Source organism: Nycticebus coucang, chromosome 12, assembly GCF_027406575.1.
Source record: "Nycticebus coucang isolate mNycCou1 chromosome 12, mNycCou1.pri, whole genome shotgun sequence".
NCBI lineage: Eukaryota > Metazoa > Chordata > Mammalia > Primates > Lorisidae > Nycticebus > Nycticebus coucang.
In genome coordinates this window covers 100,350,393-100,376,682 of record NC_069791.1, presented here as the reverse complement: position 1 = coordinate 100,376,682, position 26,290 = coordinate 100,350,393, and the positions used below count along the sequence as shown (strand labels likewise).

Genomic DNA, 26,290 nt, shown 5'->3' with positions numbered 1-26,290 from the left:
TTTTAGAAGTAGCAAACATCATAGATATTTTTCAACAACTGAAAGATATCTTAAGAGATGTTCACCAAGAATTATGCCTCCTTTTAGATGTTCTTATATTTAATGTGTCAGTACCAAGGGCATGTTCATACCATGTTCACTAGATTCAGTTAGAATATAGACAAGTATATTTTAAAATTAATATTTATAGAAAAACTGGAGTATAATACAACACATTTTTTACAATCTAGGTGAAAGTTGCTGACAAGATATCTCATTACCCTGAATACTTTAGTGTTTTTATATTTATAGTGTATTTATATTTTCTATAAATAATCTTCTACACAATTACAATACAGTCATCAAAACAGGAACTCATTCCTGACACACCACCACCTAAGTTGCAGACCCATCCCAGTGTCCTCACCTTGCCCAGTGAAGACCTCAACAGCAGATAGGAGCCACCTGTGCTATTCAGGCATCACCTACCTGGAGCCTCCTTCAGCCTGGAATGTCCCTAGGTTGCCTTGATTTTTACAAACTTTTTACTTTTGAAGAGTATAGGCCAGTTAATTTATAGTATGCTCTTCAATTTGCTTTGTCTGATTAGATTCAGATTATGCATCTTTAGCAGCCATATCTCAGAAAAGATGGCATCCTATCAGACATGCATAACTGTGATTTGTTCCATTACAATACTCACTTTGATCACTTGATTAAGGGGGTGACTGTCAGGCTTCCCCAGGAGAAGTTACTCTTTTCCTATTTGTAATCAGCAAGGATTTTGTGGGGAGCTACTTTGAAACTATGTGAATAACTTGCTTTTCATCAACTTTCAATTGTTTTTCTATGTCAGAATTAAATAAATCACTGCAACTTATTTTGATGCTTAAATTGTCCCTGACTGGGTGAGGGGAGGCCCATGCAACTTAGCTTCCTGGTCCTTTTGACAGTTCCCTTTCATCATCTGAGCACTTCTTTACTTTCTGGCACAAGAAGTTCTTGCACTTCTCCTGCCCTGGCTATGGCATCAGCCATTTTTCCCTAGGAGTTCTGGTTCATTTTAGAAGAAGAATGGCATTTAGAAGCCAAGATCTAGGTGTGAGGTGTGATCAGAACTAAGAAATGTATGAATTTGGGTGGGTTCATGTGTGTGCATATAAATATATTTATATACACATACACAATTATTCCTTGTAAGTACATACATATTTTGATATACATATATATCAAATTTTATTCTTAGTGCTTGGTTTGGCAGCATATACTTAAACTGGAATGATATAAAGGTCAAAACAGCCCCTGTACAAGGATGACATGAAAATTCATGAAGAATTCCATGTTAAAAAAAATTATCCCTCTATCTAGCTATCTATTGAAAACTATGAGTATATAATCAACACCTTCAATTTCAGGGTTCATTCTAATTTTCTCTCTTTCCATTTATATAGTTCTCTTCTCCAACAGTGAGGAACTTAGTTTTGTTATTCTTATTACTTATCTGATCAATCTGCCATCCCCCATCCACACTGCTATGCCCTTTTCATCCTATGAGGCTTGGATGCCCTGTGCTGAGCTGCCTAGGGAGTATTATTGTTGACTGACAAAGGAATTACAAAAAAACTATGATTCTCAGAATTTATACAACTCTCTGAAAATTCTTTTTTATGCCTGCTCCTAATTTGTATAAGACCTCCTTGCCTATTTCCACCAGATAAACTAAATCACTTATGGTGACTGAATATCTATGTACACCAGAGTAGGCTTGACATGCACTGTTTTTTATTTTTATTTTTTTGTAGAGACAGAGTCTCACTTTATGGCCCTTGGTAGAGTGCCGTGGCCTCACACAGCTCACAGCAACCTCCAACTCCTGGGCTTAAGCGATTCCCTCCTGAGTAGCTGGGACTACAGGCGCCCGCCACAACGCCCGGCTATTTTTTGGTTGCAGTTTAGCCAGGGCTGGGTTTGAACCCGCCACCCTCGGTATATGGGGCCGGCACCCCACTCACTGAGCCACAGGCGCCACCCACCGAGCTATTTTTTAAAGCTGGGGTCTCGCTCTTGCTCGGGCTGGTCTCAAACCTGTGAGCTAAGACCTTCTCCTAGAATGCTAGGATTACAGGCATGAGCCACTGCGCCCAGCCTTGACATGCACTGTTGATTAATGCTTATAATACCCATGCTATTAGCACTGTAGTTCTCCTCATTTTATAGATAAGGAAAGTGAGGCAGAGAGGAGTTAAGTAACTTACCTAAAATTACACAGTAAAGTTCAAACCACCATGAGCAGTCTTGAGTCCACCTGTCATCTACCTCTAACCCAGTGGTTCTCAAACTTCCTAATGCCACGGCCCTTTGATATAGTTCCTATGGCTCGCGACCTACAGGTTGAGAATTGCTGCTCTAACCTGACTGCTTTAGATGAAAGGAATAAATAATAATTGAGGGTGGATAGGTAGTAATGGATGGTGATAGTTCCATTCATTAGACTCTCTTTAGAATTAAGAAAACCCGGGAATCATTTAAATAGCAGTAAGGAACTGGTTAAATAAGAGTATTATTAAAATTACTGAAGAATTTAAAATAATTATCAAATTAAAACTACTGAATTTTTAGTAACATAGGAAATTGTTCTTGTTTATAATGAGGGAAAACACAATGCTGTAACCTACATATTCTAGAATGTCCTCTAAATTTTCACTTCCCTACTAACACATCCTTTTATTATACGTCTAGCTTGTTCTGTCTTGTGCAAGCAGGAAATTGGTATTTTTGAGTCCCAGACATAAAGACATTAAATAAAGTAATCTTACCAAAATCTCTTTTATTGCAATTCTTATCACTTTTTCAGTCTCATTTATTTCCAGGGGTCTGCCAATAGCTTCTGTTCTCATTTCCTAAGGGAAACAATAAAATTGTTTAAATAGGTTTTCAGAAAAGGAATTCACAAAACAAATATTCCTAGATCTGGATATGGCTAATGGACAGATTCTCAAAAGTTTCATTACAATGTAGATCTCTGATGAACATACTTCTGCCACCACCTCCTACAAATGTCTTCCATAAGCCGATTGCTTATCTGGCCTTTCTCCAGAGGTCGAGATCCTTCTTTTTTGTTACAGGCCCTCTGTGCCCTTATCTCCATGGACAAAACTGAACTCAGCTTCTGGTATGTTTTCTCCCAAATTTGTTTCTTTACCTGCATTCCACACAGGTGACTCCCAAACACAAGCACAGTACAACTTGCTATCTGAATCCCTGACAGCCTCTACAATCTTATGATTGAGTCTCTTTAAATCAGTGGTTCTCAACCTTCCTAATGCCACGACCCTTTCATACAGTTCCTGTGGATCGCAACCCACAGGTTGAGAACCACTGCTTTAAATTGCCTATCACTGACAAACACAAGTGATGAGAACAGCTCTCCTGGTTCTGCCCTAGCACTAACCATTAACTAATCAAGGGAGGCATTTGACTATCACATTAGCCCTGGAAACTTATGAGATACTGGATTTAAATGTAGATACAGTTATAAGGTTTGCTACAGACTGAATGTTTGTATCTCCCTAAAATTCTTATGTTGAACTCCTAATCCCAAAACTGATGGTATTAGGTGAGTCCTTTATCAAGTGATTAGGTCATTAGGGTGGAGCCTTCATGAATGGGACTAGTGACCTTAAAGATTCCTCATCCCTTCCACCATGTGACGACTCAGAAGGGGCTGTCTATGAGGAATGGGCCCATATACCAAGTTAGCCAGCACTTTGATCTAGGACTTGCTGGTCTCCAGAACTGTGAGAAATAAATTTCTGTTGTTTACAGCCATCTAGTTTATGTATTTTTTGGAACATTTGTCTTGTCCCAAAGTATTTTGTTATAGCAGTGTGAATGCACTAAGACAAGGTTCCTGGAGCACTTTATCAAATCCACCTGTGCTTGCTTCATTCTACGGGGTACCTTATCTCCCCCACTGGTGGAAAACTATTGAAGGGGATTAGGATTCACTTGAGGAGGCAGAGGCCAGTGCCTCGCCTATGACACTTCAATAAATGTGTATTGAGTGTATGGAAAACAATATTGGATAGTGTCCTTTCCTCAGATCATGACTGTATTCAGAATTTGAGAAGTACTATATTCAGAGCCTCATGGTTTCCCTGGGAATGGTTCAGCCACTGATTACTTAATTGTTCATCACAGGACAGTGCTGAAAGAGGCCCTGACAAGAAAGCCAGTTAGTCTCATAAGGATATGACAGCTCCATTGTCAATCAGCAAGTGACTAGCTCCTGTCTCTGGGTCTCTTAAGAGACATGTGCAAACCTGTGTACACTACTTCACTATAAACAGAAAGCAGAGAAAGTCTGGCACTGCTGCTTCATTGGTCATGTGAAATTAGCTAGCATTATGTTAGTGGCTATCTTGTTCTGTCAACTACACTTCACCAGGTGGCAACCACAGGGCAATATATGCAGAGCAGGGTACCCAAGTCCCTGGTACCCAAGTCCCTCTTTCCCAGACCTCAGCACAGTCATGGTTGATATGAAATGAAATGAATAAAATTCATTCAATTTTAGAACATTAGATTGAGCCTGTATATCTCAATGCCAAAATACCAGGTAAAAATTAAACACTGTACCACTTCTTCTTAAAGCAGTGGTTCTCAAACTCTCCTTCACATTAGAGTCATCTGGAGACCTGATGCCTGGTTCTTATCCCCAGACACACTAATTCATTGGTACAGGGAAACCCTGGACATCACATGAAGTCTAACATTCAACAAAATTTAGGAAACACATTCTTAAGTAGATGTGTAAATAGGAGTTAGCACATACTCTTTGGTTGGCACTTGCTGGACTACTTCAATTGACTGAGAGTGACTGCCAAGATATCAATGGTCCCAAATTTTGCTGTATGTGAGAATCACCCAGGAGACTTTGAGAACTCCCAATAGCCAGGTCATATTCCATAACAATGACAATAGAAAGGCTTGAAGCCAGGCATGGTAGCTCATACCTTTAATCCTGGCACTTAGGGGGGCTAAGGCAGGAGGATCACTTGAGCCCAAAAGTTTGAGACCAGCTTAGGCAACCTTGTGAGACTTTATCTCTTAAAAAACAAACAAACAAACAAACAAACAAAAAAATGAAAACAAGGGTGGTACCTATGGCTCAGTGAGTAGGGCACCGGTCCCATATACTGAAGGAGGTGGGTTCAAACCCAGTCCCAGCCAAACTGCAACAAAAGAAAAGCTAGGCGTTGTGGTGGGCGCCTGTAGTCCTACCTACTCAGGAGGCTGAGGCAAGAGTATCGCCTAAGCCCAAGTGCTAGAGGTTGCTGTGAGCTATGACGCCACTGCACTCTACTAAGGGCAACAAAGTGAGACTGTCTCTAAAAAAAAAAAAAAAAAAACAAACTAAAGTAGTCAGGCATGGTGGCACACATATAGTCCTTGCTACTCAGGAGGCTGAGGCAGGAGGATTGGCAGAGCCTAGGAGTTCAAGGTTGTAGTTAGTTGTGATTATGCCACTGCACTCCAGCCCAGGCAACAAAGTGAAACTGTCTAAAAAAAAAGTAAATAAATAAAGGAAAAGAAAGCAAGAAGCAAGCAAGATTCAGGAGTGTTTAAAGATGCCCATGTGATTCCCCTGGGCAGCAAGGTCTGGGAACCATGAGCTCAGAGAATGGCACTTTTGAGAAGAATGAGGTGGCTAAGAACAGAAGATAAAAGCATGTGACCAATAATATCTGTCATGGGCGTAAGGACAGTTTTGGCTACATACCACACTTTTGCCATTCCTAAACTAGGAGCTAAAGGCATTAACACCAGCAGATCAGTGCTAACTAGAAGCAGGAAGAGCAGCTAGCAGCCTATCAGTTTCCTACACATCGTCTCATTTAATCAGGTATGTTTAATTAAATCAGAGAAATGAAGAGGGAGAACAGGCTTGAAAAGAAAAACCCTGAATAGAAGAAAATTTGCACAGCTAAGAAAAGTAATTACGTTATCTGAATGTAGCTTACCCTCAACTCTACCTCCTTGCCAAGCAAGTCATACAGAGATGCTCCTTTGGAGGTAATTTCAGATGCAAGCTGCCTGGCTGCTTTCAAATCTGCGATCTGGAAGAAAAATATCAAAAACAGAAACCTCAGTAACAGATTTTTAAGAGGCATTCAATCAAGAGTACACAAAAATGTACTGGTTTTTGGTGGTGGTGGGAGGCGGGGCAGAGACAGAGTCTCATTCTGTTGCTCAGGCCTCAGCCTAGCTCACAGTAACCTCAAACTCCTGGGTTCAAGCAATCCTCCTGCCTCAGCCTGGAGTAGCTGGGACTATATGTGCCTGCCACCACACCTCGTTAATTTTTAAAAAACTCTTTTGGTAGATACAGGGTCATACTCTTGCTCAGGCTTGTCTCAAACTCCTGAACTCAAGCTATCCTCTTACCTTGGACACCCAGAATGCTGTGATTATAGGTGTGAGCCACCACACCCAGCCAATCAATCTGTTAATATCTATTCCTCCCGAGTCAGCACTTACATGCTGCAGAAAAGCACTCCCAGCACACCTGGTTAGGAAGCAATGCTTAAAGCACAAATGATACCAATTCCAGGACACCTGGGTCTCTCTGAAAAACTAAATTTCAACCCACAACCAGGAGGTACAGATGAAAGTTGACATGCTTTCTATTTGGACTGGGACATAACAAGGTACTCTGACAGTAGTACGGTAACCAAAGGGGCAACTTGAGGGATACATGTCCTACTGTGGCATCCTGATGACCTATGTTCAATCTTCCCCTGTCTGTTCACTCTCCAGACCAGTAGTTCTCAACCTTCCTAATGCTGCGACCCTTTAATACAGTTCCTCTTGTTGTAATGACCCCCAACCATAAAATTATTTTCGTTGCTACTTCATAATTGTAATTTTGCTACTGTTACGAATCGTAATGTAAATATCTGATATGCAGGATGTATTTTTATTGTTACAAAGGGGTCACGACCCACAGGTTGAGAACTGCTGCTCTAGACTTTCCTCCACAGGGTTGCTATAAGGATCAAATGGGGTAACACCCACTAACTACTTACAACAGTTCTAGGCTCCCACAGTGGTGAGCTATTGTCAGGGAGACAATAATGACAACCATAATGATGACTTATCACCTAGCCCTTTGCGCAGGCTTCTTTCTTAGGATGTGCATGTCACCTCCTTTCCTTTGAATGTGCTAATTTTCCAAAGTGCCCAAACATAAGCATTTCCCGGCTTCACACTCAACTCTCAATCCTAAACAACAACAATCCTAATTCCAACCTTCTCTCTTTCATTTCCTTCTTTCCTTTTTTTAAGAGACAGGGTCTTCCTATTGTAGCCCAGGCTAAAGTGCAGTGGCATAATCATGGCTCACAGCAACCTCCAATTCCTGGGCTCAAGCTATACTCCTGCCTCAGCTTCTTCAGTAGCTGGGACTACAAGGGCATGCCGCCATGCTCAGTTGACTTTTTTTTTGAGACGATTCTCACTCTGCCACCCTGAGTGAAGTACCATGGCATCATAGCTCACAGCAACCTCAAACTCTTGGGCTCAAGCAATCCTCCTGCCTCAGCCTTCCAAGTAGCTGGGACAAGGAGCCTACCCCAATACCCAGCTAGTTTTTCTATTTTTAGTCGAGACAGGGTCTTGCTCTTGCTTAGGCTGGTCTCGAACTTCTGAGCTCAGGCGATCCACCAACCTCAGCCTCCAGAGTACTAGGATTATAGGCATGAGCCATCATGTGCCTCCGCTGATTTTTTTTTTTTTAATTGAGACAGTCTCACTATGTCACCCTAGGTAGAGTGCCATGGCATCACAGCTCACAGCAACCTCAAACTCTTGGGCTTAAGAGATTCTCTTGCCTCAACCTCCCAAGTAGCTGGAACTACAGGCGCCTGCTATAATGGCTATTTTTTGGTTGGAGTTGTCATTGCTGTTTAGCAGGACTGGGCTGAGTTTGAACCCACCAGCCTCGGTGCATATGGCTGGCACCCTACTCACTGAGCCATGGGTGCCGAGCCACCAGCCGATTTTTTTTTTTTTAACATTTTTATTGTAGAGAGAAGGTCTCACTATGTTGCTCATGCTGGTTTCAAATATCTGACCTCAAGAAATCCTCCTGCCTCAAGAGGATTGAGATTACAGTCATGAGCCACTGTGCCTGGCCCTCTCTTTTCATTTCCTTTTTTCCTAAAAAAATGTAATTTTTTAAAATTTCAGATTAATATAAGAATTGATTAGCTTACAATGTTTGCATTTATTGGTAAGGTCCCTATTGTAGTTGTGTCCCACACCCAGGAAGTGTGCCATATACCCTTGTATTGTGTCCATTAGGTGGGAGCACACCAATCTCCCTCTTTCTTCTCTTACCCCTCTCTCCTTCCCGCAACTTGAATTAAATTGAGTTTTTCTCTTGTATGGGTATGTATTAGTTCATCTACTGGCTTCATATTAGTATTGAGTACATTGGATATTTGCTTTTCCATTCTTGTGATACTTTACGATAAAGAGAATGTTCTCCAACTATAACCAGGTTAATACAAAAGATGTAAAGTCTCCAGCTTTTTATGGCTGAATAGTATTCCATGGTATACATGTACCACAGCTCTCATTTTCAACTCAGCAACTGTCCCTCTCCTTTCACAGCTGATGACTTTCTTTCTACTTCCTCACTCCAGCTCCAGCACCTCATCCTCAGGATATAGCCCCCTCCAGTTCTAGCTGCTTTTCCTACTTTCCTGGAGCAAATTCCATTTTTGTTGCAGGATTCTCTTCACCTTCCCCACTTGTCCAGTGGAGAATGCCAGAGTTCAGTCCCTGTACCTCCCCTTCTTTTCTACTGGCACTCCCCTAACATCATGGCTCTGAAACCATTATGTGTGCTCATGCCTCCCAAGCCCCAGCACCAGCCTGGTTATCCCCGGGTTCCAGTCTCACATACCAACCTCCTATTCAATATCTCCACCTGACAATCCCACGGGCTTGGCAAATATAACACATCCAGAGCCAAACTCCTAATCTTCCCCCACCAAATCTACACATTTATAGACTTCTCTATTTTGGTAAATGGTAACTTCATCCTTCTAGGTGCTCAGACCATAACTTTAGAGTTGCAATATCTAATAGCTTTTTTCACCCTTAAATGACCTAAAAATTCAGTAAAATTAACTCAGTTCCTCATCTGTTCCCACCACATGTGGCCAGTTTTTTCTGCAGATCATAGCGCAGGCACAAAGCATGCCCACCAACACACAGCACAGCAAGTGCAACTATGCAGAGCTGCTTTGGGATTCTCCTTGTATCATCTTGCTTGCTCTCAACCCTCATGCAATCCCCCAGATCTATAGTCAAAATATGCCCAAACATCAAACATCTAGCCACTTCTCCAGCTGAGGAGTCTTGTTCCTGGTTAAAAAGCCATGTGATTTTTCAAGCCTAGCCATAGTTAATTTCAAAGTTGTGCCATCATAGGGGAAGCTGCCCTCCCCATTTCCTCCCCACTAAAGCCCTTGGTGCCTTCACTCCTAGGTCTCTTTAGCTGGCCACTACAGTCAGTGGTTAGCGTGCCAGCCCCACACACCAGGGGCTGTGGGTTCAAGCCTAGACTAGGCCTGATAAACATTCCCAGGTCTTTTTGAGGCTTGGGCTGAGGTCCTCTCCAGGGGCCTCTGCTGAGGCCTCCTTATGGGGAGGTAGGGACAACCCTGAAAACACCTTCCCCACCCTGACTCTACCTTAGAGAAAAAGGCAAACGCTTTCCAGGTGCTGGAAGGTCTATCACTTTCCCTAATGGCTGTCATCAAGCAGCTTCCTTGCTGTTCCCTCAAACATACAAAGCAATATTCTCATCACAGGACACTCTTTCCAACCCTCCATTTTCCTTCCCTCAGGCCCCTACTAAAAACACTGTCCAACCCTAGTCACCCTCTACAATACCCACTCTAGTACCCTCTACTCACCCTGCTCACAGCCTTTATGTTGCTGTTTATAGTCTGGCTCCTCCAGCTAAGCAGCAGAAACATACAATTCCTGTCCTTTTAGTTCACACCTGTATCTCTAGGACTTGAATACCACCTAGCAAATACCAGGCTTTCAATAGTTGAATTAATGTTTTGTGGCTTTTTTACAAATGATGATTAGCACAAAACTGACCAATTGCTGTTAGTCAAAGAGTAAGGAAAGAAGTGGTGCTGTGAGCATCAGACGCTTTCCATTTCAGAGATTGAGAAATAAAGTGTCCCTCACTACAGCCTTTCATTGTCCTCACCTTTGAGCCGAGATCAAACTTGAATTTGCTGATGTCTTCCTCTCCTATCTTAGAGCCCTCCATCCCTTTAGTCTTCATAGCATTGTAAAGGACAGATGTGATCTTCAATAGTTCTTTCACTGCATACCCATCTGCTTGATAAAGCTTCTTAGTATTGAGTTTTATATGTGCCTTTGTGGCCTATTTTTAGAAAAAAAACAAAACAAAAAATAAGCTTAAGGCCTTTTCTATGTTATGTCTAAACCAAATCCCACAATCCCACGTAGGTAAATTAAAAATGCCTCTATTGACATTTGGGATAAAACCTATAGTATTCAGAGTACAGCATTCACGTGACAGTATGAGTAAGTGTGTAAACTGGTACAATCTTGATGAAGAGCAATTTGGTAAAGGACATCAAAATTACAAATGCACGTGTCTTTTGACCCAGAAATTCCAACCATAAGAACTTTTTCTAGCAATATACTTACACAAAAATAAATCCCCCTTAAATGACCGAAAATTTCAATAAAATTAACACACAGCAGAGCGACAGCAACACAAAATGGCAGCCACCATGGGCTTGGGAGTAAAAGTCCCTCACAATTTCCGACTGTTGGAAGAACTCGAAGAAGGCCAGAAAGGAGTAGGAGATGGCACAGTTAGCTGGGGTCTAGAAGATGACGAAGACATGACACTTACATGATGGACAGGGATGATAATTGGGCCTCCAAGAACAATTTATGAAAACCTAATATACAGCCTTAAAATAGAATATGGACCTAAAAACCCAGAAGCAACCCCCTTTGTAAGATTTGTAACAAAAATTAATATGAATGGAGTTAATAGTTCTAATGGAGTGGTGGACCCAAGAGCCATATCAGTGCTAGCAAAATGACAGAATTCATATAGCATCAAAGTTGTCCTGCGAGAACTTCGGCGCCTAATGATGTCTAAAGAAAATATGAACTCCCTCAGCCACCTGAAAGACAGTGTTACAGCAATTAATCAAAAGGAAAACCACAGGCCCTTCCCCTCTCCCCCATTCGATTTAAGCAGTCTTCATTTTTCCACAGTAGTAAATTTTTTGATATGTCTTGTAGACCTTAAAGTACTGGAAAGGAAGCTCCCATTCAAAGGCAATTTATTTTAAGATACTGTAAATGATACTAATTTTTTGTCCATTTGAAATATATAAGTTGTGCTATAACAAATCATCCCATCAAGTGTAACCACTGTCCACGTAGCTGAACTTCTGTGATCAAGAAAGTACATTTAAATTGGTTCCCATCATAACTGCTAGGGCACATCTAACTCATCTGTGAAAAGACACATCACACAATCACCTTGCTGCTGATTACATGGCCTGGGGTTGTTTCCCCTGCCCATCTCCTCCCCTCCCTGCAACAGCCCTCTAGCTTGGGGGCTTGTTAGAGTAGACATGAAGGTTTCAGGTCACAGCCTGTGGGACTACTGCTGTGTGTGTGGGGTGCTTTGTCTGCACCCCTGATTTCTTTAAGTCTTAAATGATGCCCCCCCCCTTACAAGCCATCATCCCCTTCCTACTCTCCTCCACTCCCACCCTTGGCCAAAGCATAGATTGTAACCCCTCTGCTCCCTTCTGAGATTGGCCTTTGATGAGGAATTCAGGGCTTTCCCCATATCTTCTCTCCACGACTTTTATCAAGGGGTGCTGCTTTCTCCTCCCCCCTCCTCAATTCCCTCTTTGCACTGTCACCACCCAATACTTTCCATGACACTTCCTTGCTCTGGCCAAAAGCCATCAGGTAAGGTTGGAAAGAGTCTCTGACCTTCCTTGTTTAGTTTTGGAATCGCATTTATTCACTCCACCAGCCTGGGAAATTAATTGGGTCCTCAGCCCTGCCACCTCTGCTGTCATCATCAGCTAATGCATTTTTTTAGCTCAGGTTTTGATAAGGTCAACAGTCACCAGGGTTACTCAGACCTGCCAGCTCTCAAGAGTCCTTGGGAACTTGGAGAAAGCCCACATGAAGCACACACCATCTCTCTCTGAATTGTTTTTATTTTCCTGTAATTGCTTTTGCTTTTAAAAATCAAAGAAGTTTTAAACAGGGCTCTCATTTTGTCATCCTTACGATTCATTGGGTTTAGTTTTGAATTTGATAACTGGAACAAAAAAACCTTGAATTCAGTGCATACTTTGGTTTTGGTGCTGCTGCTTCGCACAATCCAATCCTCAGCAGAGATCCAGAAAGAAATGGTTGAGCACAGCTGATCCCCAAAATTGGCAGGCTTGACTTCCTGGCAAATGGCTGCGTTTTTTCACATTCTGTTAGGGAACACTAAATGCTGAAATGTGGATGTGTACCAAAATAAAAGCAATTCATTGTGTACTAAAGGTTTTTTTTAGATTTAGTATTTGTGTAAAACCACCTTTTGAGCAGCAACTGTCAAAAGTCTGGAAAGCAACTGATGTTTCCATTAATCTTTTTTCTGGGGAAAACGTTAGTTCTAAGGATTTAACATCCTGTAAGTAAAGTTTAACATAACAGTATTCCATAAGCAGCCTTTTGATTGTCAGACCATTGCCTGATTTTAATGTAATAAAAAAAGTGTGCATTAATATTTTAAAAAAAATTAACACACAGCACAGCAAGTGCAACTGCACAGGGTTGCTTTGGCATCCTCCTTGTATCATCTTGCTTGCTCTCAACCCTCATCCAATCCCCCAAGATCTATAGTCAAAATATGTCCAAAACATCAAACATCTAACCACTTCTCCAGCTGGGTTATCTGTTACAGGATTGTTTCAATGAACACAGTTGGAAACAACCTAAATACCTATCTATGTAAGTTACATAATGAAATATCCAAGTAAGCAATACTACTCGTGTAAGAGAATGAGGACATTGTAAAGTTCTCCAAAATATACCATTAAATGAAGAAATCAATATGCTAAACAATACATATGGTATGCTGCCATCTGTGAAAAAGGAAGGAAAAAGAAGAATGTATACTCTTCTTTGCTTATACACAGGAGGTGGCAAAAACATATATACATGTTTTAAGAAAAAAAAACTATTAAATTTGTAATACTCAAGTTGTTTGACTTCTGCAATTGCAAGAGGTGCTCAAAATGACTTATATTCATCTTTTGTTGTTGGTATATATTGAATATTACATTTTTTTTTTTTTTTGCAGTTTTTGGCCGGGGCTGGGTTTGAACCCGCCACTTCCGGCATGTGGGGCTGGCGCCCTACTCCTTTGAGCCACAGGTGCTGCCCTGAATATTACAATTTTAGTACAGCTTTTTCCTTTCTTAAAATGTGTATACATTTTGGGGGTACCCTCTGTATGTATAAAGAGACTCTGGAAGAAATTTAAAATGGTGGTTATTGGGAATAAACCTGGGCAGACTTGGTGGAGTCATTTTACTCTATATTGTTTCATGATACTTTTAATTTTTTATTTATTTAATTAATTTTTTGTTTGTTTGTTTTTGGAGACAAAGTTTCACTATGTCACCCTCAGTAGAGTGCCGTGGAGTCACAGCTCACAGCAACCTCAAACTCTTGGGCTCAAGTGATTCTCTTGCCTCAGGCTCCCAACTAGCTGGGACCACAGGTGCCCACCACAACACCCGGCTATATTTTTTGTTGTAATTGTCATTGTTGTTTGGCATGCCTGGACTGGATTCGAACCTGCCAGTTCAGGTGTATGTGGCTGGCACTGTAGCCGCTGAGCTACAAGCATTGAGCCAATACTTTTTATTTTATTTTATTTATTTATTTTTTTTGTAGAGACAGAGTCTCACTTTATGGCCCTCGGTAGAGTGCTGTGGCCTCACACAGCTCACAGCAACCTCCAACTCCTGGGCTCAAGCGATTCTCTTGCCTCAGCCTCCTGAGTAGCTGGGACTACAGGTGCCTGCCACAACGCCCAGGTGAACCTGCCACCTCCGGTATATGGGGCCAGCGCCCTACGGACTGAGCCACAGGTGCCGCCCTACTTTCTATTTTTGAACCATGAAATATATTATCCCTTCAAAAATAAACAAAAAATTAAAACATAAAAAAATAAAATTCTTGAAGAGGCGGAGCAAGATGGCAGCCGAGTAACAGCTTCCTTGCATCTGGGCACCGTGAGTCTGGAGAGATAGGACTCCAGGCATCTCTGGCTGGTGGGATCTGCCTATCATCACCCCTGAGAGGATACAGGGAGTCAGCGAGACTTCTGGACCCCAAGAGGAGGACTAAAACAGTGGAAAACCGGCAAGTGGTCGCGTGTGTTCAATCCGTCTAAACCCGCCCGCAACTGTAAGTTCAGTAGCAGCGAGACTGCAAACCAGAAAGGCCTTATCTGTGAACAGTTTTGGTGTCTTTGGACTTGGCACTCAGCTGAACTGCCTTGGGGAGAGCCTGAGCGGGAGTGCAGAGAACTTTGGCCTTTGTCTAGGGCCCCAGTCTGAGCCGCTGAGCCAGACAGAGCTAAAAGTGTTTGGCTCTGGGTCACAGGCAGCCATTGTGAGCGATCTGCTCCGGCAAGCTCCGCCCTCAGGGTCGCAGAGCTAGAACTGGGTGGGAACTGGTAACCTAGTGACCAAGTAGCCTAAGGGCGGGGTCTGAGCCGCCCTGCAGCCCTAACCCTCAGGGGCAGAGGGAGACCAGTTTTGGCACACAGGGTAAGTGGATAGCCACTTCAGCAGTGATTCCAGCGACAAGCACTTCCCTGGGAAAGCTTCTGCTCAGCAAGTGAACAAGTTCAAAGAGCCTTCTAAGTGGGCTGAAGAGAGATTTAGGGTGTCTACCTGCTGGGGTTTGAGAAACTAGCAGCCTCCAGTCGTATCAGAACTGTGATTAACATCTCATACCCCAGAAGACCACGTGTTGCCCAGACAATATTCAATAACATATATATACTGCTTTGTTTTTGGTTGTGGTTTTTTTTTTTTTTTTTTTTGGTTTGGTTGTTTTTCTTGTTTATTTTGATGTTGTAGATTGTTGTTTTGTTTTTCAAGTTCAACCTTTTCCATACAGATCCTTTTTCTTTCTCAATTTTGCTAGTTTAATTATAATTTCCCATTGCTGCCTATTTCAATAATTAGAACTTCATTTTTGTTAGTGTTTCTACCGCTATTATTTGGTTTTCCAGCCAATTTTATCCCGTAAAGTTTTCTGTTTGCTTGTTTTGGTTTGATTTATAGCATTTTTGTCTTTCCTCTCTACTTGGTGGAGGTGGGGTACTGTGTCTGATCAGGTTAGCAAAGAGCTGCTGACCTCAAGGGAACCAACCAACTGGGCACCCCCCGAAGGTGGTTTTTTTTTTTAAGGTTGTATCAAAGTACCCTACTGTACACCTATATTGCTCTGTCTCCCTCTTTCTGTGCCTCTCTTCTTTTTGTCAATATTCCTTTTACCCACCCCCTCTCCTTTCTCTATTTTTCTTTTTTTTTTTCTTATCACTCAGTCCTCCTTTCTTTCATCCCTTTTTTGCTCTTCAACCTTCTCACCCTTCTGGCCCTGTAACCCTTAGTCCACAGGCACGAGAACTTAAAGAGCAAGAGGAAGTGAAAGGAAAATTAGGGCAAGGAAACAGATAAAAGAAATCACTCATGAGGAAGAATCAGCAGAAAACTCCAGGCAACATGAAGAACCAGTCCAGAACAACCCCGCCAAGGGACCATGAGGTAGCTACTGCAGAGGATTCCACCTATACAGAAATGTTAGGAATGACAGAAAGGGAATTTAGAATACACATGTTGCAAACAATGAAAGAAATGATGGAAACAATGAAGGAAACTGCTAATAAAGTGGAAAATAACCAAAAGGAAATGCAAAAACAGAATCAAATAAGAGATGAACGATATGAAGAATATAAAAAGGATATAGCAGAGCTGAAGGAACTGAAACAGTCAATTAGGGAACTTAAAGATGCAATGGAAAGTATCAGCAACAGGTTAGACCATGCAGAAGAAAGAATTTCAGAGGTAGAAGACAAAGTTTTTGAGATAACTCAGATAGTAAAAGAGGCAGAAAAGAAGAGAGAGAAAGCAGAACGTTCCCTGTCAGAATTATGGGACTTTATGAAGCGTTCCAACATACGAGTTATAGGAATTCCAGAAGGGGAAGAAGAATGCCCCAGAGGAATGGAAGCCATACTAGAGAATATTATAAAAGAAAATTTCCCAAATATCACCAAAGATTCTGACACACTGATTTCAGAGGGCTATCAGACCCCAGGTCGCCTCAACTCTAACCGAGCTTCTCCAAGACACATTGTGATGAACCTGTCCAAAGTCAAGACAAAAGAAAAGATTCTGCAAGCTGCCAGGAGTAAGCGCCAGTTGACCTACAGGGGCAAATCCATCAGAGTGACCGCAGACTTCTCTAATGAAACTTTCCAGGCAAGAAGACAATGGTCATCTACCTTTAATCTACTTAAACAGAACAATTTCCAGCCCAGAATTCTGTACCCTGCTAAGCTAAGCTTCAAAATTGACGGAGAAATCAAATCATTTACGGATATACAAACATTGAGGAAATTCGCCACAACAAGACCAGCTCTATAGGAAATACTTCAACCTGTTCTGCACACTGACCACCACAATGGATCAGCAGCAAAGTAAGAACTCAGAAATTAAAGGACAGAACCTAACCTCCACATTGATGCGAAAGATAAAACTAAGCAATGGACTCTCACAAAATAAGACGAATAGAATACTACCACACTTATCAATTATCTCAATAAATGTTAATGGCTTGAATTCCCCACTGAAGAGACATAGATTGGTTGACTGGATTAAAAAACACAAGCCATACATTTGCTGTCTGCAAGAAACATACCTGGCTTCAAAAGACAAATTAAAGCTCCGAGTCAAGGGTTGGAAGACAATTTTTCAGGCAAATGGAGAAGAAAAGAGGAGTTGCAATCTTATTTTCAGATACATGTGGATTTAAAGCAACTAAAGTCAAAAAAGACAAAGACGGTCACTTTATATTGGTCAAGGGAAAAATACAAGAAGACATTTCAATTCTAAATATTTATGCACCCAATTTAAATGCTCCCAGATTCTTGAAACAGACCTTACTCAGTCTGAGCAATATGATATCTGATAATACCATCATAACAGGGGACTTTAACACTCCTCTTATAGAGCTGGACAGATCCTCTAAACAGAAATTAAACAAGGATATAAGAGATTTAAATGAGACCCTAGAACAACTGTGCTTGATAGATGCGTATAGAACACTCCATCCCAAAGATAAAGAGTATACATTCTTCTCATCACCCCATGGAACATTCTCCAAAATTGATCATATCCTGGGACACAAAACAAATATCAACAGAATCAAAAGAATTGAAATTTTACCTTGTATCTTCTCAGACCATAAGGCACTAAAGGTGGAACTCAACTCTGACAAAAATGCTCGACCCCACCCAAAGGCATGGAAATTAAACAATCTTCTGTTGAATAACAGATGGGTGCAGGAAGAAATAAAACAGGAAATCATTAACTTCCTTGAGCATAACAACAATGAAGACACAAGCTACCAAAACCTGTGGGATACTGCAAAAGCAGTTTTGAGAGGAAAATTCATCGCTTTAGATGCCTACATTCGAAAAACAGAAAGAGAGCACATCAACAATCTCACAAGAGATCTTATGGAATTGGAAAAAGAAGAACAATCTAAGCCTAAACTCAGTAGAAGAAAAGAAATCTCCAAAATCAAATCAGAGATCAATGAAATTGAAAACAAAAGAATCATTCAGAAAATTAATGAAACAAGGAGTTGGTTTTTTGAAAAAATAAATAAAATAGATAAACCATTGGCCAGACTAACGAGGAATAGAAAAGTAAAATCTCTAGAAACCTCAATCAGAAATGATAAAGGGGAAATAACAACTGATCCCACAGAGATACAAGAGATCATCTCTGAATACTACCAGAAACTCTATGCCCAGAAATTTGACAATGTGAAAGAAATGGATCAATATTTGGAATCACACCCTCTCCCTAGACTCAGCCAGGAAGAAATAGAGCTCCTGAACAGACCAATTTCAAGCACTGAGATCAAAGAAACAATAAAAAATCTTCCAACCAAAAAATGCCCTGGTCCAGATGGCTTCACACCAGAATTCTATCAAACCTTCAAGGAAGAGCTTATTCCTGTACTGCAGAAATTATTCCAAAAAATTGAGGAAGAAGGAATCTTCCCCAACACATTCTATGAAACAAACATCACCCTGATACCAAAACCAGGAAAAGACCCAAACAAAAAGGAGAATTTCAGACCAATCTCACTCATGAACATAGACGCAAAAATTCTCAACAAAATCCTAGCCAATAGATTACAGCTTATCATCAAAAAAGTCATTCATCATGATCAAGTAGGCTTCATCCCAGGGATGCAAGGCTGGTTTAATATACGCAAGTCCATAAACGTTATCCACCATATTAACAGAGGCAAAAATAAAGATCACATGATCCTCTCAATAGATGCAGAAAAAGCATTTGATAAAATCCAGCATCCTTTTCTAATTAGAACACTGAAGAGTATAGGCATAGGTGGCACATTTCTAAAACTGATTGAAGCTATCTATGACAAACCCACAGCCAATATTTTACTGAATGGAGTAAAACTGAAAGCTTTTCCCCTTAGAACTGGAACCAGACAAGGTTGTCCTCTGTCACCTTTACTATTCAACGTAGTGCTGGAAGTTCTAACCAATACAATTAGGCAAGACAAGGAAATAAAGGGAATCCAAATGGGAGCAGAGGAGGTCAAACTCTCCCTCTTTACTGACGACATGATCTTATACTTAGAGAACCCCAAAGACTCAACCATAAGACTCCTAGAAGTCATCAAAAAATACAGTAATGTTTCAGGATATAAAATCAATGTCCACAAGTCAGTAGCCTTTGTGTACACCAATAACAGTCAAGATGAGAAGCTAATTAAGGACACAACTCCCTTCACCATAGTTTCAAAGAAAATGAAATACCTAGGAATATACCTAACAAAGGAGGTGAAGGACCTTTATAAAGAAAACTATGAAATCCTCAGAAAGGAAATAGCAGAGGATATTAATAAATGGAAGAACATACCATGCTCATGGATGGGAAGAATCAACATTGTTAAAATGTCTATACTTCCCAAAGCAATCTACCTATTCAATGCCATTCCTATCAAAATACCAACATCGTACTTTCAAGATTTGGAAAAAATGATTCTGCGTTTTGTATGGAACCGGAGAAAACCCCATATAGCTAAGGCAGTTCTCTGTAACAAAAATAAAGCTGGGGGCATCAGCATACCAGATTTTAGTCTGTACTACAAAGCCATAGTGCTCAAGACAGCATGGTACTGGCACAAAAACAGAGACATAGACACTTGGAATCAAATTGAAAACCAAGAAATGAAACTAACATTTTACAACCACCTAATCTTTGATAAACCAAACAAGAACATACCTTGGGGGAAAGACTCCCTATTCAATAAATGGTGTTGGGAGAACTGGATGTCTACATGTAAAAGACTGAAACTGGACCCACACCTTTCCCCACTCACAAAAATTGATTCAAGATGGATAAAGGACTTAAATTTAAGGCATGAAACAATAAAAATCCTCCAAGAAAGCATAGGAAAAACACTGGAAGATATTGGCCTGGGGAAAGACTTCATGAAGAAGACTGCCATGGCAATTGCAACAACAACAAAAATAAACAAATGGGACTTCATTAAACTGAAAAGCTTCTGTACAGCTAAGGAGACAATAACCAAAGCAAAGAGACAACCTACACAATGGGAAAGGATATTTGCATATTTTCAATCAGACAAAAGCTTGATAACTAGGATCTATAGAGAACTCAAATTAATCCACATGAAAAAAGCCAACAATCCCATATATCAATGGGCAAGAGACATGAATAGAACTTTCTCTAAAGACGACAGACAAATGGCTAACAAACACATGAAAAAATGTTCATCATCTCTATATATTAGAGAAATGCAAATCAAAACAACCCTGAGGTATCATCTAACCCCAGTGAGAATGGCCCACATCACAAAATCTCAAAACTGCAGATGCTGGCGTAGATGTGGAGAGAAGGGAACACTTTTACACTCTTGGTGGGACTGCAAACTAGTACAACCTTTCTGGAAGGAAGTATGGAGAAACCTCAAAGCACTCAAGCTAGACCTCCCGTTTGATCCTGCAATCCCATTACTGGGCATCTACCCAGAAGGAAAAAAATCCTTTTACCATAAGGACACTTGTACTAGACTGTTTATTGCAGTTCAATTTACAATCGCCAAAATGTGGAAACAGCCTAAATGCCCACCAACCCAGGAATGGATTACCAAGCTGTGGTATATGTATACCATGGAATACTATTCAGCCATTAAAAAAAATGGAGACTTTACCTCCTTCGTATTAACCTGGATGGACGTGGAAGACATTATTCTTAGTAAAGCATCAGAAGAATGGAGAAGCATGAATCCTATGTACTCAATTTTGATATGAGGACAATTAATGACAATTATGGTTATGGGGGGGGAATAGAAAGAGGGAAGGAGGGAGGGGGGTGGGGCCTTGGTGTGTGTCACACTTTATGGGGGCAAGACATGATTGCAAGAGGGACTTTACCTAACAATTGCAATCAGTGTAACCTGGCTTATTGTACCCTCAATGAATCCCCAACAATAAAAAAGAAAAAATAAAATAAATAAAATTCTTAATGAATTAAAAACCAAAAAAAGTTTGCTGATGAAATAGTTCCACAGAAAACTGTCAATGGAATGGTTTTATTTATTCATTTTTTATTTTTATTTTTTGACACCCCGGTAGAGTGCTATGGTGTCATAGCTCACAGCAATGTCAGACTCCTGTGCGCAAGTGATTCACTTGCCTCAGCCTCCCAAGTAGCTGGGATTACAGATGCCCACCACAAAGCCCAGCTATTTTTAGAGACAGGGTCTTGCTCTAACTCAGGCTAGTCTCGAACTCATGAACTCAGGCAATCTGACCACCTCAGCTTCCTAAGTGCTAGGATTACAGGTGTAAGACACCACGCCCAGACTGCAATGGAATGGTTTTAGAAAGTAAACTTAATTGTTTAATTTGAAAGCAGCCCTAACTGGGACACATCTCTTTATAATTTATTCAATTTTACAACGTCACAAAGTAACTGTCAATTTACCATGAATTGGGCAACTGCCTTAACGAAGAAAACTCGGTCTTGTTCACTCTCAACATCAGAAGGAATGTCAGTCTGAGGTTCATACCTACCAGAGAGAGAGAGAGAACAAACACAGGTTAATCAAGTAGAAAGTCTGTTAAAGAGAAAATGGGCAGGTGAGGGGACAGTGGATCTACAACAGGAAGCTCCTCCAAGTCCCCAGCTGAAGTAGTAAGATTAAGGAAAACTTCCCAAGCAACAGAATATATCAAGGGACCAAATCCCCACCTAACAACAGTGTTAAATGATTTTTTTTTTGTAGAGACCGAGTCTCACTGTACCGCCCTCAGGTAGAGTGCCGTGGCGTCACACGGCTCACAGCAACCTCTTAACTCTTGGGCTTACGCGATTCTCTTGCCTCAGCCTCCCGAGCAGCTGCAGCTAGGACTACAGGCGCCCGCCACAACGCCCGGCTATTTTTTGGTTGCAGTTTGGCCGGGGCTGGGTTTGAACCCGCCACCCTCGGCATATGGGGCTGGCGCCCTACTCACTGAGCCACAGGCGCCGCCCAGTGTTAAATGATTTAGAAACCAAATGTGGGGCTGAGCTTATAACGTTGAATCTATCTCAGTCTTCAAAGTTTCATAACAATAATCAGAACTATTACCCTGCTGACAGCCCTTGACTGAAAGATAAATGCTAAGGCTAATTAGTTAGCTTTGAGAAGCAGCAGAGTTGTCAAAGTTAAGTTATTTTTCTTCAAGTTACTGATAATTACCAGAGGTCTGCAGACCACAGGCCTTGACTTGTACAGCTGCAAGTTAAGAATGGTTTTTACTTTTTAAGAACTAAAGGAGAGTATGTAACAGAAATCTTACATAATCTATGAAAGTTACATGTAGCAACATGTAAAATATTTACTATACACCCTTAACAGAAAAAGCTGCCAACTCAGAATCATATTAGATTTTTCACACAAAAAAGGAAATCTAAATGATTTCTAATCCAGGGTTCTGAGGAGAGTGTACAGGGTGGTTCCTGTCGCTCTCTGGTGAGGGCCTAGCCCAGGACCCTACTGAGGAATATTCTCCTTTCATGGCTGCTTGATATATTCCTGCTCTCATAGCATTCTTTAAACTTAGTAGATTTTTAGCAGGTTACAAATGAGTCTGTCAAACTAAACATTTTATTGAATTATCCCTTATGCATCACAACAGTATCCAGTTCTAGGTGGCTAATCAATAAACTCTAGTATTAATTTTAAGACTCCAATAAAGTGCAATTCTAACCTTTTCACAAGCCAGAGAAGCACTTCAGCTACAAGTCCAAAATTGGGTGTACGGAAATTTTCCATGGAAATATGTCGAGGATATCCCAGGGCTCTCATCATCTCTGTGAAATCTGTCCAAGGTAAAATACAATTTAGTCAGTTCCTCATCACATAGCAACTACTTATTAACTTAAATATTATCTTTGTTTTCCATTCTTATCCCCAACTTACTGGCTAGGGCGCCAGCCACATACACTGGAGCTGGTGGGTTCGAATCCAACCCAGGCCTGCCAAACAACGACGACAATTACAGCAACAGAACAGTTGGGCGTTATGGTGGGCACCTGTGGTCTCAGCTGCTTAGGAGGCTGAGGCAAGAGAATCACTTAAGCCCAAGAGTTTGAGGTTGCTGTGAGCTGTAATGCCATAGCACTCTACCCAGGGCAACAGCTTGAGACTCTGTCTCAAAAAAAAGGAAAGCAAAAAGGAGATAAAATTTTAAATCTGGTCCTTGAACAACATCTATTTAAATTCCATGGGAGAAGCAGACGCTATACATGAAAAATAGGATTTAGAAATTGTGAATTTATTTCTACTATTTCACAATACCATTTAAAATAAAAAATACCTGGCCTTATAAATTATCATGAAGAAAAGTGTTTTAAAATGTTAATGGTAGTGCAGGTGGTGCCTGTGGCTCGATGAGTAGGGTGCCAGCCCCATATACTGAGGGTGATGGGTTCGAACCCAGCCCTGGCCAAACTGCAACAAAAAAATAGCCAGGTGTTGTGGCAGGTGCCTGTAGTCCCAGCTACTAGGGAGGATGAGGAAAGAGAATCACCTAAGCCCAAGAGCTAGGGGTTGCTGTGAGCTGTGACGCTACAGAACTCTACAGAGGGCAACAAAGTGAGACTCTGTCTCTAAAAAAAAAAAAGGTTAATAGTAGTTACGGGGGGGGCGCAGTAAGAATGAAGTTCACTTTTCTTTTAGTGAGCATACAGGGCCTTAAAAATACAAATTTTAAAGATTAGTTGCCTTGTATTTAGAGAAATCTTAAAGAGTGATTAAACTATACAGCATATTTAGATGTATCATGAGACAGATTAACAAACAGTAATTCTAATACTTGTTGATAGCACAAATTGGGGTCACCTCAGGAAAAGCTACCAAGCTTTCGGAAATGCAGGACTTGGAACTGAACACAATATTTTTCAAGCTCCCACGCTGTGCCAAGATCTATATTCAGTGCATATCCGGGCAATGTAATGTCTATCTGCACTCTTCTTAAAGATGGATGTTCAAAATGTCCCATTGACATTCATGAATAATCTACCTGGACATTAGAAGTCAGGTTAGATTTCACCAGACAATGGAAGACAAAGTATGAGCATAAGAAAGAACAAAGTCACAAAGGGACCCTGGGTTTTTTGGGCAATTTGAATAGAGAGAGAAAATAAAGCAGCAGCCTTTCCATCACACAGGCATTGCCAAAATGCTTCTTCCTACTAAATATTAATTAAGCTCTGTTAGTTCTGAAAATGAAGACAATTTGAGTAAAATTATCACCATACACTGCATAGTATTCATTTAAGGTAGAAATAATCCAAAATTCTCTTCTCACTCTTTCCAACACAACTCCATTCAACATTCTTTAGCAGAGGCTCGGTGTCTGTAGCTCAGCAGCTACGGTGCCAGTCATGTACATGGGAGCTAGCGGGTTTGAACCCAGCCTGGGCCTGCCAAACAGTGACAACTACAACCAAAAATAGCCAGGCGTTGTAGCGGGCACCTGTAGTCCCAGCTAGTTGGGAGGCTAAGGCAAGAGAATCGCTTAAGCCCAAGAGATTGAGGTTGATGTGAGCTGTGACGCCATGGCACTCTACTGAGGGTGGCGTAGGGAAATTCTGTCTCAACAAAACAAAATAGGGGCAGCACCTGTGGCTCAACGGAGTAGGGCGCTGGCCGCATATGCCGGAGGTGGCAGGTTCGAACCCAGCCACGGCCAAAAACTGCAAAAAGAAAAAAAGAAAAGAAAAAAAAAAAACAAAACCCAAAAACCTCCCCTAACAGAGTGCTGGCCCCTCTAAAAACTCTATGGAAGGAGACATTTGTCTTGCACAATGTATAGTTGCCAAGAACCCTGAAACTGGCTGGATGCAGTGGTTCTCATCTGTAATCCTAACACTCTGGGAGGCTGAGGTGAAAGGATCACTTGAGCTCAGGAGTTTGAGACCAGTCTGAGCAGAGTGAGATACCATATCTACTAAAAAATAGAAAAATTAGCCAGGTGTAATGGCCAGCACCTGCAGTCCCAGCTACTTGGAAGGCTGAGGCGAGGATCTTGCACCCAGGAGTTTAGGGTTGCTGGGAGTTAGGCTGGTAGCACCACACTCTATCCTGGAGCAACAGAATGAGACTGCCTCAAAAACAAAAACTCTTGAAATCTCAGAGAACATGATTCACACCACTGCACCAGTAGCTGCATCAATAAATTGTGATGTGTCTTCCTAGACATTTATATTGTAGAAAAAGAGCAATTCATAACTGAAAAAGAGTAATCTCTAATGCTGAAATTTAAGGCATCAGCAATTTGGAGAGAAAATTGGCCTTAAAGATGCTCCTCAGATTACACCAAATTGGCAATCACCTACTATTCCTATGCAGGTGGAGACAGTTAGCTTTAGTGCTTCAGATTCAGAAAATGATGGTGTATAAAAAGCAAGCGATGCTGAATTACACAATCCGGTCTTCATCTGTGGTTCCACTCGGTTCTAGCTGTGAGATCTACATCAAGCTGCTTTACCTCATTGTGCCTCAAAGCAGTTCATCCACGCATTATACCACATCTCTCACTCTTAAAAAGAGGACTAAGATATTCTTCTAATAAGATAAAAAGCCTGGTATTCAACAGGTGTCCAACACAGGCATACTAATACTCTCAGCCCCATTATTCCACTTCCTCACCCTCCAAGCAAAGGTTTCTCTTCCACCTCTCTTTTCCTCACCCCTTAGGAATAGGTGCAGACTTCGGAGTTCAGACAAACTAAATCTTAATCCAGTGGCACCTCTCACCACTGTGCCTGTTTTCTCATCTCTTAAAACCAACGGGCACAGAGTTGTTCAAAGGGTTAAGTGAAATGATACACGGAATCAGTGATACACAAATACACGGAACAGTACCAGGAAGATCGTTAAAACAGAAAAAGAAGTTAACATCCAGCTGCCTCCTCAGTTTTGCTGCTGTTTGTTTCTCTAAGCGCTAAGTTAACCCAACTCAAATAGTCCCTGAACTTTCCATGCATCTTACAATACGGTAGGCAACAATCCTGTGTGGCTATGTAAACAGAAATGAGTATAAATGAGACAAAATTTAAGATTCTGTTCTTCATCCGCTCTAGCCATACTTCAAGTGTTCTCAGTTACACGCGGCCAACGGCACACAGAGAACTTTCTAGCATCGCAGAAAGTGCCATCGGGCAGGCCTGGGCACTCGGCCCGGGGCGCAGCAGCGGTTCAGACCCGGTTCCCGACGACGCAAGCCTCAGCGGGGTGCTCCGACTAGGGCCCCAGCGGGCCAGAGCCCTGAGCATCTGGGAGACCCGCA

The 26,290-nt window shown here is 41.4% G+C and overlaps 1 protein-coding gene and 2 pseudogenes across 7 annotated transcripts in view; 2 read left to right on the top strand and 1 right to left on the bottom strand.

Moving 5' to 3' along the window:
* The window catches only part of CLUAP1 (clusterin associated protein 1), an 81,607-nt gene that overhangs the window by 22,415 nt on the left and 32,902 nt on the right, over positions 1 to 26,290 (bottom strand). For 3 of the 7 annotated variants that reach the window (XM_053555327.1, XM_053555326.1, XM_053555331.1), the window contains exons 2-6: positions 22,706 to 22,817; positions 21,438 to 21,522; positions 10,277 to 10,456; positions 6,003 to 6,098; positions 2,796 to 2,879 (exon numbers count right to left, since the gene is read on the bottom strand). In XM_053555327.1, the coding sequence (XP_053411302.1) occupies positions 2,796 to 2,879; positions 6,003 to 6,098; positions 10,277 to 10,456; positions 21,438 to 21,522; positions 22,706 to 22,806 (546 nt within the window). In that variant the 5' untranslated portion in view covers positions 22,807 to 22,817. Of the gene's footprint in view, positions 1 to 2,795; positions 2,880 to 6,002; positions 6,099 to 10,276; positions 10,457 to 21,437; positions 21,523 to 22,705; positions 22,818 to 22,917; positions 23,101 to 26,090; positions 26,285 to 26,290 lie in introns of those variants that run through there. The other 4 variants (XM_053555328.1, XM_053555330.1, XM_053555332.1 and 1 more) reach the window with 4 other exon arrangements.
* Positions 1,227 to 1,326, top strand: LOC128562939 (uncharacterized; annotated as a pseudogene).
* LOC128561298 (ubiquitin-conjugating enzyme E2 variant 1-like) lies at positions 10,821 to 11,263 on the top strand (annotated as a pseudogene).